General features: G+C 45.6%; 1 protein-coding gene across 1 annotated transcript; it reads right to left on the bottom strand.

Moving 5' to 3' along the window:
* Nucleotides 1–115: 115 nt before the first annotated feature.
* On the bottom strand, nucleotides 116–18,003 carry znf106a (zinc finger protein 106a). Its single transcript, XM_062397014.1, has 22 exons — nucleotides 17,910–18,003; nucleotides 15,820–15,913; nucleotides 15,382–15,443; nucleotides 13,572–13,763; nucleotides 10,505–12,385; nucleotides 9,956–10,421; nucleotides 9,806–9,875; nucleotides 9,454–9,608; nucleotides 9,149–9,209; nucleotides 8,730–9,053; nucleotides 7,720–8,482; nucleotides 7,547–7,596; nucleotides 6,826–6,971; nucleotides 6,611–6,745; nucleotides 6,410–6,526; nucleotides 3,188–3,379; nucleotides 2,710–2,772; nucleotides 2,479–2,598; nucleotides 2,295–2,366; nucleotides 2,130–2,201; nucleotides 1,877–2,023; nucleotides 116–1,640 (listed from the first exon to the last, which is right to left on the bottom strand). Exons 2-22 carry the CDS (start codon nucleotides 15,871–15,873, stop codon nucleotides 1,584–1,586), a joined length of 5,199 nt encoding a protein of 1,732 aa, XP_062252998.1. The 5' UTR covers nucleotides 15,874–15,913; nucleotides 17,910–18,003; the 3' UTR covers nucleotides 116–1,583.
* Nucleotides 18,004–18,284: the final 281 nt, after the last annotated feature.

Below are 18,284 nucleotides of genomic sequence, written 5' to 3'. Positions count from 1 at the left end.
CAAGATGGCCGCTGCGTTCGTATTCTCTTCAGGATCGTAGGAGGAAGTGGAGACACATCATCCCTCTGCCACGTTCGATTCAAAGAGTATAAAACATCATAAAGACGACAAACAGTTTTAAATGCTGCAACATTCTTTTTTTTATTATAATTAACAATTTCTTTGATTGCACTTTCTTAAAAAATATCTCGTCACAACTTTGAGAACAACTGAAAAACTTGAAGAAACCCAGGGATGCCAGGTAAGAGGGGAACCGCACGTTTTCATCGAAGCTGACAAACGGTCGAGGGGAGTTTGAAGGACGGCGGCTGAGAGAACATCCGGTGAACAAACCCTCTGTCGAGGTTCTGACCCAGAGAGCGCTCACCACACTGAGTCAACTGGACCCTCACACTGGTTAAAACTGGTCTAATGAGCCGGTTAAAAAAGCGGTTACCAACTCGCTTGTCTTTAAAGAGGGTGAAGTATGGCATGGGACATGAATCCTTATTCTTCCCTTCAAGCTCTTCCATCCAACACCTCCTCTGAACATCCTTCACGTCCACACTTTGTCAGTAAACCATCCCGCCCTCTACTCGATGCTCCAAATATTAAATTAATTCCAAAAATACAACATTTCCTCGAGAGGGATTATCCCGTCAACAAAATACTTCACTCTCACTCATGGAAAAACACTCTGTCGACAGTTATCAGGAATAAATCCACACATTAACACAAACATACACACACACACACACATCACCACGTTCACATCACGGTTCAGTTTTCACTGCAAAGGCAAATTCTCAAAAGGCCACGTCAGGCCGAGTCACACAGCACCGCACCTAAATCCCTCAACTCCTTTAAATCACCTGAATGAGCAACAGAACAAAATAAAACAACAGTAACTGAACCCAACGTGAGAATCTGTTATTCCTCACCGCCAAAATAAAATTACAACCAAACTGGAAAAATAACTAATTCCTGTCACTTCAATGAAACTCCTTCAAAAGCTGTTTTTTTCCCACAACTGGGAGACGACATCATTCATATCTGAAAACTTTAAATTATTATTGTCTACTTGGCGTGAACAAAGGAAACTTTGTAGAAGAAAACTAAAATAACAGTAGGTTGCTCAACATGAAACATCACAACAACAACAATAAAAAACATCTCTTAAGCCCATGCCATATAGAAGCAGACCAATCCGGAGGATGATCACTGGTTTAATGTCGCATTTTTGGAAAGAAAAGCGGAACAGCTCCCTCTGATACCTGCAACGCTGAGGCTTCTTCAGTGGTGTAAAGTCGTGTTTCCTTGTTTTACTTTGGTCAGTGAAAAGAGGAACTGCAGTGGTCAGACTGACGGAGAGAGAGAGGAAGGCGTGTTTTGAAAGAACATATAAAAATAAACAACAGCACATCCAACCCTCCTGTCGCGATTCTATCTGGTTGGATTCCAACACCGAACATAAAGGATGGAGTCATCAGACGCCACTCATCGGGCTTGACAAGTTAAGTGGGTCCCAAGAAGGTCCCCCCCCAATATGGGAGGTCAACAGTGTGGGGGGGAGGGAAGAAGGCGATGTTACTACCACCGGAACTTTAAGTCTCCAGGTCAAGCTCCTCCTCAGCATGTTTACACATGTGAGTCAGCATCCCCTGCAAAACAGATCAAACGTCCATCAGGCTGAGGCTACATCCTTATCATTGATTCATTTTACAGGTAGTTTCTGGTTTGGTTCCATGTGTAGCATCAGAAAATGGTTCTAAATACCCGTCATGGTTTCCCAGAGCTCCAGGTGATGTCATCAAATGTCTAAATACCCCCGATATGCGACTATCTTTAATGTGAGACAAGAGAAACAGGGAATGTGTGGGGTCACATCTTTCTTCACCTGCTTGGAGCTGTTGCGCGAGGAGAAAAACTCTTCACAGTTTTTCCAGCGGCACTTGAACGTCTGGGCGTTGGCACTGGTGTGGTCGTTGACCAGGTGCTGCTGCAGATGCTCCGTCACCCCAAAGACCAGCGAGCAGCCGTGCCACTGTCAACACAAGACACAGTTAGGAAATCAATTAAAAACCTCCACAATGAAATCCAGACAGGACAATTCATCTCCTCCCAGTTCCACTTCCTGTCCCGTGTCTCACCCAGCAGCGGTGGTTCTGCATCAGGTTCAGTTTGGTGGCCTGCACGCTGCCGTCGTAACAACCAGTGTAGATCTGAAAACACACAGCACACACACACACAGATGTTCACGTCTCATTCATACACTCCCCCATCGGACGAGATCACATCACAGCTGGAGATCTCACCAAGTTCTTGTGGATGGTCATACACATCACCATGTCCTTGTGTCCCCCGTAGACCTGCAGCTGGTCGTGAGACTGAGGAGGAACAAATAAACGGGTTAGTTGTTTCTGGGGGAGCAGTTTAAAGCCGGGACCGACTCGGAGTGTTTCATTAATCTGAGAGGACAGATGGTGTGAGGTCACTGACCTGCAGGTCGTAGACTCGGACCAGTTTGTCCAGGCAGGCGGTCACCATCACCTTCCCCAGGATGGACACCACGGTGACAGCGTGACTGTGACCTTTATAGACACGCACCAGCTTTCCAGTCTGCAGACACACAGCGAGACACAACATACTATAAGCGGGATTCAACCACACTATGAACTGGAGTTTTCACACGTAAACATTGTGTAGAAAGAGATAAACTGGATTACTCACGTGGATGTTGTGTGTGTAGACGCACTGATCACTGGAGCCACTGAAAACCAGATCATTGACCACCTGAGAAGAGACGAACGATTAGGAAACAAACTCAACGTATAATTCATCAGCACAAAGAAAACATAACATGAAAGTATTATATAGACACAATAAATGGAGTATATTATATAAAGCTTTTCCTGTCTTATCGGCAACTCACAGCACTTAACACAAAAAGTTGCATTCACCCATTACACACATTCATACACTGTTGACACAGACGGCAATTTGCTAGGCTTTGGACTGGAGGTGTCGGAGATCGAACCACCGATCTGGTTTAGTGGATGACCCGCTCTACCCCCTGAGCCACAACTGTCCCTCAATGTTCCACTATTCAAAAAGCGGAGAAGATACTGTTTCACTCGCTCCTCGTTTGCTGGGACACTGTGTATAAACTCCTACTTGCTCACTGGCTGAGTCTCGGCGGTGAGGTTACCTTCATGCACAGGATGGTTTTGATGTGTCCCTCCAGCGTGCGCAGCAGGAGCCCGTTCTTGGCGTCCCTCACGCTGATGGTGCTGTCGTAGGAGCCGACCAGCAGGATCCTCCTTGCTCCCTCCTGCGATGTGGCCAGACAGCTCACGGCCCGGGGCCCGTGGCACTCGAACACCTCCATCTGCTTGTTTGTCTGACAAGTGAAGACAAAAGCCACTGAGCGGAGATTGTGGCTTTCTATTACACCACCCCCCCCCGCAAATAGATCATTGTAAACTAACGATACAACTGGCTCTTATTAAGAGATACACAATACCACAAACATCCTGGCAATTTCCAGAGGGCACATTTATAATTTCAGATAGAACTAGGGCTACGTTGTAGCACTTGCGGGCCCGAGCACCCGCACGTTGAAGCCTGTAGCGGTCGGTGGAGAGAGCGATCGATGACCAAGCGCACGTCTCCGCGTTGCATGCGTTTTGCGCACTGCGGAAAGATAAACACTTCACTTCCTGCTTCCGTCATGTGATGTTGATCCTTGCCTGCTAATTGTTCATTACGGTCCACGCTATCAATTGCACATCAAACTGAAAATTGTATGTAAATCAATTTACATTAATCTATTATACATTATATTAATCCAGTAATCAAGATTGTAACAAGATGAAGCTCTAAAGTAATCAAGATTGTAACTTTTCATCAATCCCTGTGACTGTGGTGTGGCTTCTGAGTTTGATAAACAAAATGAAAACACCATGTCTGTGTTTCATGGTTTTACACTGCTCTCTAGTGACCTAATATTGCCATTACACCTGTACCGGCAGCATTAAGTCACCAGAGGGCAGTGTAAGACCATTGTTTGATCAAGGCACAAATTGTGTCACAAAGGGCAGGGGTAGGCAACCTTCACTATTGAAAGAGCCATCTCCTCCCCTCTTCCCCCATTTAAATCTGTATAGTATCTGTATATAGTTATTGTATTGTATATTGTATAGTTATTGTATATAGTTATTATATTGTAGTTATAACATATATATAAAAACACAGACATATATATCTGTTCATGTAGGCGCTCTGATGTAGCGTGAGCAATTTTGTGTCAATTGGACAATGTTAACACAACTTAATTTTCACACTGATCAGTAGGTGGCGCTATGACCCTGAACTAATATTTATATGTGGAGCTGTTCAGATCAGTATTGTGATCATAGGTCAGTAGTTTGGAGCCGGTTGGATAATGCAGAGTGGATTAACAAAGTACTTCCTGTTTCCTGGCGAATCAGTAGGTGGCGCTATGACACTGAGGAAATATTGACACATAGAGCTGTTCAGGCTTGGACTCTGACCATGTGACAGAAGTTTTGTAGTGATAGGACAATGCACAGTGGAGTTATGATAACATTGTGTCTTTTGGCGAAGGAAAATCCTTCGCCGCACATCAATGTTTACACGGTTTGAGGAAACGTCACAATTCTGACCATGATCTAATGACTTGACTGATCTGATTTGAGCTGTATATTGTAAATCAGCCAGGAGCAGTTCATCAAAGTATAAAACATGTCACTTCCTGTAGCCACCAGGGGGCGCTGTAATTTCAAGTCATAATTTCTGTGTAGATGTCATCAGGTTGGCACCCTTGTCTTACATGTCTAGTTTGGACTCGATTGGACAATGTATGTCCGAGATACAGAACCTCGTGTTTTGATGGCGTTTAATCAAACTCAAGACGCCACGCCACGGTCACACGGTGTGACGAAAGGTCAATCTCTTAATCACTTTTTATCTCCATCTTGTTGTGATGGCACTGATCTTAATTTGAAGTTAATCTGATGAAAGCCCTGGGACAAGTGCATCAAGTAAAAATGTGGAATATGGAAAAAAAATGGCCACTTAATCCAAAATGGCGGCCTCCCTGTTTGGTCAAGCATACCTATCCAAGATATTTTTTTGTTTGTTATGAAACGACACATGTCCCGATAGATTTGTATAAATGTCGGCCATCGTAGTGCCGGGGTTGCCCTATAGGGGGCGCTGGTCAGTTTTTTTGCCATGCCCATTTCTTAAAACCATATGAATATCTTCGGGGGGGGCTGTTGTTACACACATGTAGTTTGAGAGAGATAGAATCATGAACACTGAAGTTACAGCAATTTCGTGTTTCACGGCGAGTTGATGAACTTTAATGCCACGCCATTCATATGGCGTTTGACGAAAAGTCACGGTAATCTTATGTCTTCATTGTCAATGTCTTCGGACCCATTTGATACAGTTTGACATGGTTGAGGTCATTGGATGAGGAGAAATTCATCCAAGTGTAAGACAAGCAAAAAACAAGACATTTCCTGTTGCCACCAGGGGGCGCTGCGGTTTTAAGTCATCATTTATGCATAGATGTCATCAGGCGGGGACTATTGTCTTACATGTCTAGTTTGGACTTGATTGGAACATGTATGTCCGAGATACAGATGCCCGTGTTTTGATGGCGTGTAACCAATTTTTAACGCCATGCCACGGTCACACGGTGTGATAAAAAAAAAAATCCCTCAATCATTTTTTATCTCCATCTTGTTGTGATGACACTCATCTGAATTTGAAGTTGATCTGATGAAAGCCCTGGGACAAGTACGTAAAAGTAAAAATGTGGGATATTGCCAAAATGGCCACTAAAAGCAAAATGGCGGACTTCCTGTTGCGTTTTTCATAATGCTCCATGAGACTTTTTTTCATGACTGGTCACGATACACCTATATCCAGATTTTGATGAAAATCCGTTATGTGGAAACCTAGGGGCTGGTTCCAGGGGGCGCTGTAGAGCCATTTTGCCACGCCCAATTCCAATTACTCCAGAATACTAAAATATCCGCAGACCTTGAATTTCCTGCAAAGTTTCATAACTTTTTGAGCATGTCTAGACCCTGAAAAAGCCCCCCAAAGGGAAATAATAATAATAATAATAATAATAATAATAATAATAATAATAATAAAAATCCTTACAGATTCAATAGGGCCTCTCACCATTCGGTGCTCGGGCCCTAAATATAGTTGTTTTTTTTGCACGATTCCATGCAGCACTTTTAATTATTGCTAAAGTATGTGTTCTAGGACATTATTAAGTCACAAGCTTTATTATTTGTCTAATTTTTCCTCGTCTCACATCCTCAGCCCAGCTGGGAAACCATGAGTGCGATATATCATTCCTTGTGTGTGACTTTGCGCTGCTCACCTTGAGGTTAAAGGTCACCACGGTGCCGTTGGCCAGGCCGGCGTACAGCGTCTTCCAGCGGCTGTGGAGGCAGAGGACTCGGTCTGACACGGAAAACTGATGCTCAAACTCTTGAGTCTGTGGACAAGGAGGAAGCGTCACAGAATGTGGCAGCATTGTGGCACATAAATCTGCAACTGTTATTTCAATGTGTGTTTTTACCTTGAGACTGTAGCAGCGGATGGTCTGATCACTGGAACCAGTATACAGGCGGTGATGCAGGCTAGGAGCCGCGGACACCCACAGGCAGCTCACTTTGGAGCTGTGGCCACCGTACACACCCACACATCTATGACTCTGCAACAAGAAATAGAAGCAAAGCTCTGTCGTGGCGTTCACCGTGAAAAAACTCCTCAGCAGAGTTTCCTCACACTCACCACCAGGTCGAAGGCTCGGACAGTCCGGTCTCCTGAGCACGTGAACAGCTGCCCGTTGTGGATCTGCATGGCGTTCACCGCCTCCTGGTGGCCCTCGAACCCCCCCTCCGTGGGCATCACATCCTCACCGTGGTCAGAAGACACATCTGGAGAAGAAATACACACACAAAACCTGTAACGCAACATGTGACGTGACGACTAAAATAAATGTGCGCATTTGCTTCTTGAAATAAATGCAAGTAACTTAAAAGTCATACATTCAGTTTAAAAAGGAATTATTATGGTCTTCAAAGCTTAATAAAAGGTGACAATACATCCAATAGTTGCTGGAGCATGAACATCTGAAGACGTGTGGACCATCCATTAATATACATCAGGTTAATAATACACACTTTCACAAAGTCGTGTCCGTTAACCACTCATCCGGCTCCACCCTGTCACTATGAATATCTTGCCCATAAAAAGTAATTTGGGCGCTCCAGTCTATTTTAATTTGGCGGGGAGCCTGACATGTCTAATTTTGGCTTCTCTGAACATGGCAGGATTCAATGTTTGGTTACATGGTCACAACTTAAAGATGCTCCCGGGGGGGTCGAATTTCATTTATACGATTTAGGGAAAGTTAGCTGTCATGAATGAAAAATGAAAAATAACTGAATTTACTTATAAAAACACGAGTTCAACAATTATAACACAAACACGTCTTCAGAGGTGAACGAACCTGATGAGTTCTTCAGCGTCTGGGGCAACGTGACGGGACACGGCAAGTCGCTGGAGGAGAGAAGATGGAAAAGATGAATCAGTGTATTATTTGGAGGTTCAGCTATTATCAATTCTGACTTCTCTCAAATTGACTTCTTGCTTTTTATGGCTTTTTAAAACTGTTCTACAAACCTCTCAGAGGATTTGCAGATGTCCATGTCACTTGTGGAGGTGACCTCGTTGCAGGCCAGGTTCTGAGGCACAGGTCTGGAGGTGTGTGGGACTTTAGTGGGATGTGGAGCATCTGAGTGGGGCTGCTGACAGACTGCTGTGACCTCCATGCTCTCCTCTGAATCCAAGTTCACCCTGAGCTCAGTGGAGGCCATGTGGGGAAGCTCCACCATGTGCTGGTGGTCAACTTTCTGCCTCTGCACCTCCTCCATGGTCACGTCACCTTCTCTATCGTCTGTGGGCAGAGTGGAGGTGCTGACCTGGGAGCCTCCACTGGGTCTCCTGCGTGGCCGGAGCCACCTCGGCCTGGAGAACTCCCCATCTACCTCGGTGTCACTGCTCTCCAGCTGCTCTGTTCCTTGGGCCTTCTTCAGCACCTTCCTCTTCTTGAGCTTCCTCACACGCTTCCCGCTGCTCAGTTCGCACGGAGAGGCGGGCAGATTGCGCACCGAGGGCACCGAGGGGATCTCGAAGGTCTTTGTGGCTGCACAGACGACCACGGCTCCCACATCAGAGCTCTTCCTGCTCGGTGAGAGAAGCTTTATGGAGGATTTGGAGTCAATTCCCAGATAGTTCCTGGTTGCCTGGACGCCCTTGTCCAGTCTCTCGCACGGCCCTGGCGAGCTCTCGTCTCGGTCTCCAAGGTTCTCCCACACATGTTCTGTTTTGGTTTGGTAGAGCTCAGGATTCCTCTCAGGAGACGGCTGAAAGTTGAGGCCAGGATCTGCAAACAGTTTCACATTGTTAGTGAACTGCAGAGTTATTTATTGACAGAAGTGGGAGGACATCTGGGATAGTTTCACTATTTCCTCTTGAGCTACTGCACTTAGAGGTAAAAATTCACTAGGAAGGTAAAATCAATGACTGGCTTAATATTATTATTAGATACAGCTTAATAAAATGTCAAATGTTTGTGTTTAAAAGGTTAACGCCACACGGTGTTATGGGCGTTTTGAATCAAATGACGTTACTTGGCGAAGACGCTGCAGCAGGAGCGACCGGCAGCTCCGGTGTGGTGCTGTGAGCACTGAGGGCCACATTCTGCAGAGGGTCCGGCTCCGAGCTGACGTGGACGGGGGACTGGGGCTCCTCTTTGATAACTGTAGACATGAAGGGAAGACTGGAGGAGGGGGGGGAGGCACGTTGAGCAGGAGGACTCGGACTGAGCGCGGCAGCAGCAGCAGCAGAGTCCGTCACAGGGGAAAACATCAGGGAGGAGGCTATGTGTGGATCAGTATCCAGGACATCCATCTTTTCTTCTTTCAGTTTGAGCTGAGGGGCTTCCTCCTCAATACCTGTGTTTAAAAAAGGGTTGATTAAATTAAGTTATTAAGAATTGGTTTCTATGGTTAGTTAGAGTAGTAGCATCCACACACACATGGGTTCTTACCTTGCATCCCTTTAAGTAACTCAATGCGCTTGTTTCTCATTGTGCTCATCTCTACAGCCACCTGAGGAAGACAGAGCCACACAGGAACCGTCAGAAACTTCATATCAAAGTGGATAAGTACTTTGGAAACAAAACATTAAGTTTGCACTTAAATCAAAAGGAAATAAGGAGATTAGAAGCATTGAATCAACACGAATAGACGATGAGACCACAATGGAATTAACATGAGACTGACTCGTACATAAGGAATAAGTAATTGGGTGAAAAGACAAATCTTGAAATGATAGGAGCTGTATTCTTCTTACCTGCTGTTTAACCACCATGAGGCGCTGCACCTCGATGTAGGCGGCCTCCAGCGCAGCGCGGGCCTGGATCAGGCTGGAGTCCACAGTCTGCAGGGAGCGACTCAGCTCCTCCTCCCGTAGAGACACAGCCAGCAGCTGGTCGATCTGCAGACGATCTGCACAGAGCACGAGCGACACTTAGAAACACAACTCTGACTTATATCTAGTGTAGCTGCGATGCTCATGTCCTGCACATCGGCCTCATAGACGACTGAAGCTTTGAATCCATCAAGATCTTCAGATTCCATCAGCGGAGACAATATGAAACATCCATTTACTGTCTCCATGAATAATGAGTAGTACCATTTATTACCTTTTTTGGATTTGACCTTGCGTCTTTTGCTGTTGTGTTCCAAACACGACGTCTCTGCACTGTGAGCGTCCTACAAGAGAGAAAGACGGAGTCAACACAACTGAGACGCTGGCACGTGAAATGGGTTTGGACTCGGTTTGGTGGACTCACCCCAGCAGCTCGTCGCCTCTTCCCTGTTCCCTGAGCGTCTAGCTGCTCCGTCCCTGAGCTGCTGTCCCCGAGCACCGAGTCCGATCGCTGCAGGGCCCTCACTGTCGCTGAGGTCGGCTTCTCTGGCTGCTTCTGTGCTTTGGCCCCAAACTGATCGGGTGAGTCCTCCACCTCTTGTTTACAGTGGACGTCTTTGCTCCCTTGAGCGAACAAGGTAGAGATAGAAGATCCCTGTGGTTCCGAGCTGAGGTTTTCTCTTTGTGACATTTCCTTCGACAAGAGGGACTTAAACAGCGAGGCAGAGGATTCAGGGGCCAGGCTGCTCTCTGATAAGGAGCGTTTTCGCGTGGCAACGGGAGCAGAAGCTTCCATCAACGACTCCCAGCTGAGACCCTCTAACCGGGGAATGTCATCTTCCTCCTGGCTCTGGTCCTCCTGTTCATTCGGCACCATCTCTATCCCAAACCTGGAGTGTGACATAACATGACATGAGCTGAAAATAGAAGAACTTTCACTGTCAAATCAAAATGTCAGACAGAGAAATCTTACCTTGGCATCCCTTTGCCTTTGTCTTGCTTCTTCCTGACCTCCTGATACACCTGCTCCCAGTTCACGTTGCGCCGGGAGCCGGAGGAGCTGATGAGTTGGCGCACCGTGGGTTTGAGCCCCGAGTCCTTCTCGGAGTCACTCCTCCGCGACTCACTCAGGTTCCTCACCCGTCTGGCGATGTTCAGGTTGGGCTCGTGGCCTCCTGCTTTGCTCTTGGAGCTGATGTGTTTGGTCAGGTCTCGTTTTAAGACGGGAGGAAGGTCAAGCTTAGACTGACCTGTGTTCGATCCTGACACGGCCTGTGTGTCGCCACTCCTGGAGGTGTCGCTCTCTGAGCTCTGCTCTGCCTCAACAGCCTGCAGAGCCTCCTCTGGGGCCAAGGAGCAGGGTGGCTCCCCCACTTTCCCGCTGTTCTCCTCTTCCCTGCTTGAGGCGGCAGACTCCGAGTTCTCCATGGTGGAGGTGCTAACTTGTAACGACTGGAGGAACTGGCGGCTGTCTGGAGATTTCACTGCAGGCTTCTCTGGCCTGACTGATGCATCTGGTTTGGCTGCATCCTGCCTGCAGCTGTTTTCCTTGTTCACTCCGATCTGACTCTGAGCACAGTCCCTCTGCTGCTCCTCCACAATGTGCTGTGAGATTTCCATCCTGTCGCTACCTGAGCTATCCAAAGAACCTCTCTTTTCTAACACCGGCTGTCTTTCTTTCCTGGGGACTTCTGGGAGCTGCCGTTCCTGCCTTGACTTCAGGGGCCCAATGGGTGGAGCTTTTGAACGGAGTCCACTTTGTTTTGAAGTGGGCTTTGATTGTGCGTTCCCTTGACCGGAGACCTTACTCAGTTGAGTGGCGAGAACAGGAAGTGAGGATGTCTTCTTATCTTTCTGCAGTGAGGATTTATTGACCTTCTGACTGGAGGGAGCGGATGCAGAGCTCTGGGTTCCTTCCCTCTGAGCACTGCTGCTTCTACTGCTGCTGCTGCTGCTGCTTTCCCTCGGTTTGGTTTTAAAATCTGCTTTTGGCTTCTCTTTTGCTTCCACAGCTCGTCCACTAGAAGGCAGCGGCCCCGGCCCCCTCTCAGGTCGGGACAGCTTGTTGAAGGCACTGGTCTCAGGTGCTGTATCTTGCTTCTGGGGCTTAGGGACCTTGGGGTGCTTCTCTGATGAATTTGGGTTGGTGTCTTTATGGGGCCCAGACTCGCAGCCCTTTGTGGCGGGATAGGGCGACCAGCGACAGGCTTTGTCCAGCTTTGGATTGCTACCACAGGTCTTAGAGCTCTTACTGCCGCTGTGCTCAGATTCGGCTGTTTGTCCCTTGCTAACTTGAACCCTGTTACTTGGCTGACTTCTCTCGTTACTGGCAGTATTTTGAAACTGGCTAGAACCTCGGGAAGAAAAACTGGGGGGAGGTGGAAGCGTAAGGGTTGGCCCCGAGCTGCCCAAGGGACGGGGTCTTTGTTTGTACTGAGAAATATTGTTTTGGCCGTAGACCCCATTACTGCTACCGCCGCTGCTGAGCCACGGCAGTCGATTCTGTTGATTGCCAGACAATCCACCGTGATCCCACTGCCTCCTGTCCCACTTTCCCTGGGTAAGCAAGCTTCCACCAACACACTCTTCAGATCCCCATTTCTGGAAGTTGGGAGGCTCCTGAGCATGCCAGGTGGCGCTCTTTCCCTGTTGACCACGGTGCCAACTGTATCGGTTGCTGCCGTACCAAGTTTTGTGCTGCCCAGCTCCACCGAAGCCCTGGGACGGCTGCTGCCAGTTGTACTCCCGCTGGTAACGCTCCTTAGCTTCTTTTAACCGCTGCTGAAACTCCTCCTTTCTCCTACAATCCTCTTCTTCCTGTGCCAGCTTCACAGCAGCAGCCTCCTTTTCTTTCCTAAGAACGAGACACAGATCTTCACTCAGTGGCCACTTCTTAGGTACCTCTACTTTCATAATGCTGTTAATGTTCACAGTCATACTCATACAAACGTACACTTAAAGTTACAGGTGTTAGCTCCTGGTCTGTTGTGAAGGTTGTGGGTTAGAAAGCCACAATGCTCTCAGAAGAAATGCAAAGAAAATTCTAAAGTAATAAGAAGACTTGTTTGTATTTGATTCTCTGAACACACAGAAATATATCACCTGACTCTACCACTGCTCTTTAGCTCCACAGAGAGATTTAGTGTCTTTAAACTCTGGGTTTGGGTTTTTTCTTGCCCATAACGTTTGGTTTGTTCTCACCAAACCCTTCACCATTGTTTGCAGCCAGCTACCGTTTTCATGAATGAAAAACGTGCAAAACGAAAACAGTTTGCTGACAATTTAAAAAGTGATAAAACAAATTCTCTCCTCCTCTCTGGCAGCAACGGTATATTTTAGGTGATTTGATATTTATTTGAATCTGTTTAAAAGGACGTTAAAAGTTTCATTGTCTAGGAATTGTTCAGTATGACCTACAGCTCAGGCATGTGACAGGACAGCTGAGTGTCGGCTTCTGCCCTCAACCGTCTCCTCACATATCAAACTTTGCCAGATGCTGTGGTCAGAAGTGTTTTCTAACGTTTCCAGTGAGATACTGAGATCAACACTACACGTCTTCAGGAAACCCAGCGCAAATCAGCAAGCCTCACAGATTAAGTTAAAGAAGAGCTTTTAGGGCATGAATATGTCACGTCTGAACTTCAGTCGCAGTCATACTTTTTATAGTCTGCACTCCTGACACACGACACGACTCTGCTGGACGTGAAGCTGCAGCTAAAAGAGTCTTATGAGCCACACGGAGCAGAATGTGACTATACATGGTTTACTGTATGTTGTTCACACATGTTAACCTGTGAGCTATCAGCCATCTTTATATCCAATCACAGCAGCATCATTCACATGGATTTATCTAACATATGTTCAGCACTAAAAAGAGCAGAGAGCAGTTTTCACCACTAATTAAGCATTAATAATTTGGATTATTTTCAATAAAGGGACTTTCTAAAACTAGATTTATTTCACATATTAATTTACAACCATTGTTCCTCCAACTTAAAAACTGGTAACATCATAAATAGGTTATTTTAAGATTGCCTTACCTGATGAGCTCTTTTCTCTTTTCAATCAGGTCCACCAGTTTCTGGTCGAAGTAGTCCTCGTGGTCGTTCCCAGCAGGCTTTTGTTCCGCTGCCTCCACATTCTGCTTGTGCGTGGGACTGGAAATGTGGCTGGCATAATCAGTCAGGCTCGCCACCGTCACCTTGCACACTCGGCACTCGTGTCCGCAGTCCCTGGGGAGGGAAGGCGAGAGCGGGCGTTCAATCGTTCCTACGGGCATTGTGAATGAACTCGTCTTGTATTGGTTTCTAGTCTGCAAAGCCTTAAAGGAAAGAACTCAGGCTCTACTTTCTGTGACTTAAAAGTCAGAATACAAACAGGAGAGGAGAATACTCAACAATCCTTTTCAAAAATATAAGTTGTCCAAATTGTTTATCTGTCGCAGATCAGGAGGTAGCTAACTTGCAATTTTTTTTCCGTTAAAAAAAGTTTAAATGTGTATCATCCTGATCTTTGTTGTTATTTTTCTTCAGCAGGCCATAGGCGGCGCAGCGAGGGCAGGAGGAGCCAGGCTGGACCCGGGCAGCGTGCTCATCAAGCTGTTTATGTCCAGCCACCAAAACAAGCCATGCAGCACAGCACCGGGACGCAGCACAGACGCCTAGTGTCCGGTCATGATGGTGTCCGCTGCGCTGTGAGACTCGACACAAGGCTATGTCTGTATTTGACCCCCACACTGCTCAGGGACAGCCGGGACCCAGCCCCCTCCAGGCCAGCATGTGTCATTAAAACAGGCCCGAGCAGCCCACTGGCCAATCCCGAGCAAAGCCTGTGAAACTGGAGACTCGTGCAGCTGCTCCCAGGCTCCGCTTCAAAAACCTATCCCGAGTATGTCATCCTGTGATCCTGATACCGGTTGTGACTCTGCTGGCTCCTTCTCAATTTTCTGTTTCAAATTTGTGTCATGGCATTCGGCCATTATCTGACCTCTGGTGCAGTTGGCAAACTTGTCATCAACGGGGATGGTTCCTGATCAAGCTGCACCACATTTTACACACTCCTACATATACCAAATTATAATCAGTATCTCTCTGATCCTTCTACGACTCTCTGGTGGATATTTGTCTCGTAGTCCTACTGTCATCGTGCTTTAAAAGAAAAACCAACCCACAGATAAATGGACAGGGGTTCAAACATAACCTCTTAAGCGGAGGTAATAAAATGTATTTAGATCAACACGTTTGTTTTCAGCTGCAGCGGTGAGGAAACTGAAACCCGAATTAGTAATGACCACAAGTATCTCAAATAAAAACTGTATCAAGTTAAGCTTCAGATATATATTACTAGAGAGGAAGTTTTCCAAATCCATGTGCACTCTATTAATATTCTATATTTTTCTTACAACTTTATCACAGCTCCGGTTTAAAAAGATGCTCAGCAGCAGCTCCGGACCTGAATCGATATTTGTACTTGTGGAGATTCTTCAAAGTCACCAACGTGCCACATGCTTTCACTAATCTCCACGGCGGTCACAAGATACCCAGTTGCCTCCTATCGCTCAGGCCTGTTATTCCGGAGAGATTGTGTCTAAATATACGTGCCACACTTGAAACAGCTGCCCATATATCCCCTGATCCAGCACGTGCCCATGTGCACACGTGCCTCATGACCCAAATTCGATTTTTGAACTAAACATTTCATACCCTTAAATGTTCATTTTTAAATTTAAACATTGAATAAGAGCTGTCATATCAAATTGTTTGGGAAAACAATGTTGGTATACGATTAATTTCTGTAATGCATTGATGTTTCCATGATATCTGTGCATGCTGTGTATTTTTAGACACTCACCGGCCTTTGAGCTTCTCCAGCTCTCGGTGGTGCAGCATACTCCTCATGTGCTCGTCCATCTCCTGTAAATAGACATTGTTAATTCTTGAAAAGTCGATAGTTTAAGCATTGAATGTTTATTCAGGTGTTAGATTCCACAAGAGAGGGAATTTAACAAGAACTGCAAGTGAAAGCAAAAAACGCTGTAATAATGGTGAGTGCAAAAGTAAAATAAAGTATTAATACATTAAGTAGCATGATTCCATATAAATGTTAGTGCATAAACACAAAGCTGTGTGCATAAAATAATCTCCATCAGAATTGAAATTGTACTTTATATGATAATGCTCATTTTATTATTTGTTAATCCTTAATATTTTCTCAAGTGTAAATGTAGACCGAGCTCCTGAAAGTATCACGTTGCTCATTCAGTATGAACCTGGTCTGAGGGTGAATTACCTGCTTAGAAACGTGGATCGTTTCACAGAGGATGCACTTTCTGTCTCTCGCCATTTTGAAAGAGGGTTGAATGAGGGAGGATCTCAGCCCATTACTGTCAATAGAGAGAAGGAATTAAATGACAACACTCAATATCAACAACTTACAAAAGGACAAAGCAACAAGTTCTGTGTTTATGATAAACTGGAATGACAGGTTCAACCTCTGTGGGATATGAGCAGTGTACAGTACGTCTGTGGGTGAGCGCACAGCGAGTCAGAAGGATCAAACCTCTCTATTCCACAACATGCCTCAGTACCGCAGCCCGAGTACCAGCACATAGTTCAACCTGGTCCCGGGTCTAATTCCAGTCTGCTGATAGAGCAACTCTGTGGCCAGGAGGCAGCAGGGCCATGTCTGGACAGGAACATTTAACATTCACAAACAGGGTGAGAAATGTGGGGCAGAAGTCAACTGCTTGTGAAGCCGTCTGTGGCGTTTTTTATACGCAAACACAACCTTCACGGGACACAACTGACCCCGAGGAAAAACATGTTTCTGCTACAAAAAGTTATAGGTTTATAAATTTCGTGATGAACCCGCCATCTTTGTTACATTTGTGATACTGTTAAAACATAAAACGATAACAAAAATATTTGGTTAACATCTTTCCGGTCTCTGAAACAGAATTTTCTTACTTTTTAACAACACAATCTGGAGTCAGGGAAAGAAATCCTGACTTGGCAGTTAAAGAGCACAGTGTCCTTAAAGCAAACCGTTTTTGACTTTTGTTTAGTTAATTATAACAGTTTGTGGTTAAACTGTAAAATGTGTCAACCCTTGTCACATTTCTTTGTAACAAGGGTTTGATAACAACATGTTAGGAAGGACATAATTCCTTATACCACCCCCCCCCCCACCCCCAAACCTCTCCCAATATCTGTATCAACCTCAGCCCCCAAAAAGCACCTTATCCACACTGCCTAACTTTCATCTATCAACACACAACTTTCCGACTTCTACCATATTGATTCATGACACTGTCAAACCGTGACGTTGAATAATAACTAATAATAATAATGAACAATAACCACAGTTAAAGTCAGTTAGACCAATATTCACTTCCTGGTAATGTGGAGCATTATACATTTCCTCCATCACTATGTGTCTTTGCAGCCAAAGCACCAGAGGTCAGCTGGTTACAGTGAGACATCAGGAACAAGGATGATCCCAGTGTCAAATGACCTCTGAGGCTGTGGACCTGTGTGTGTGTGTGGTGGGGGGGCAAGCAGGCTAGTAACACAACAAACTATACAAAAGTGATTAAATCCGCCGATGCACTGAAAAGAATATCTTAAATCATACGATCGAGTCTAAACAAACAACCATCACACAGCTTTCATCTTTCTTCCAGAAACTGAAAAGGGGCGTTGACACTAAAGTTAATTAAAGCTTCTTTTTAACGTTTATCACATAGAATATGACGTCATATCCAATTTTGTCTCACAGTGAAACCCATAAACTAAGAGAGAGAGACGATGAAAGCTCGTCTGCTCCAATCATTGTGACAACTTGAGGAGCTAGCCTAGCAGCTAACGACTAGCTACTTGCTGCAGCAGTTCCTCCAACACATATCGAGTAAAGTTCGCTCTTCTGCCGCTGTGATCGCAGTTGAACATAAAGTTTATCAAACGATCAGAACTCAGGAGACTGTCGGAAAACAACTCTTTCAGTAGTTTAACACGAGTCTAGCGTTAGCTTGCTTTCGACTGTTGTTAGCCTAGCCCAGCTCCTCGATTAGTATGTGTGTTAGCATCTCCCTTAACTGATGGGACGAGAAGGCGAAGAAATACCAACGACGGCTGCGTGATTCACGAACTATTAACGCAAAATCAAACCGCTGAACGATTCAACGCCGTTTTAACCCGTTTAGTAACATTAACAACTAGTTAGCAAGCTAGCAACAACAAGCTAGCAGCGACAAGCTAGCCAGCGACAGCAAGGACTCAAAACAAGTGGCTTATTTCGGGTTTTACAAACGCGACAGTGTTCGCAGCTGCTACGTATTGAATTTAACAAGTTATGCGTATTAATACGTGAGAGTTCAATACCTTAAAAACCTCCAGATGTGTGAGACTACAGCATTTTCTCCTGCACCGCTGGAGCTAACAACAACATCCTGCGCGACCCGGGGCGCGTTCACGAGCATCGCGCTGTGGGAAAACAGGACACCGCGCTCAGCCGCGGCTAAAAGATGTGATCACCCCGCGCAGCTTCACTCGAGAAGATACTTGAGTTAAAGTACTAATAACCAAGCTGTAAAGAATACTAATCATAAGATAAGGAATATTACTACTTTTATTATAAATGATATTACTCCATTATCATTTTAGTAAGAATAATCTTATGATGACAGTAGAAATCATAATTAAAAGTGTTGTAAGTAATTTCTATATTTAATAGATTTGAGCTCTCAGCATTATTTA

Source organism: Platichthys flesus, chromosome 10 (assembly GCF_949316205.1).
Source record: "Platichthys flesus chromosome 10, fPlaFle2.1, whole genome shotgun sequence".
Lineage (NCBI taxonomy): Eukaryota > Metazoa > Chordata > Actinopteri > Pleuronectiformes > Pleuronectidae > Platichthys > Platichthys flesus.
This window is presented reverse-complemented; position numbering and strand designations above follow the sequence as displayed.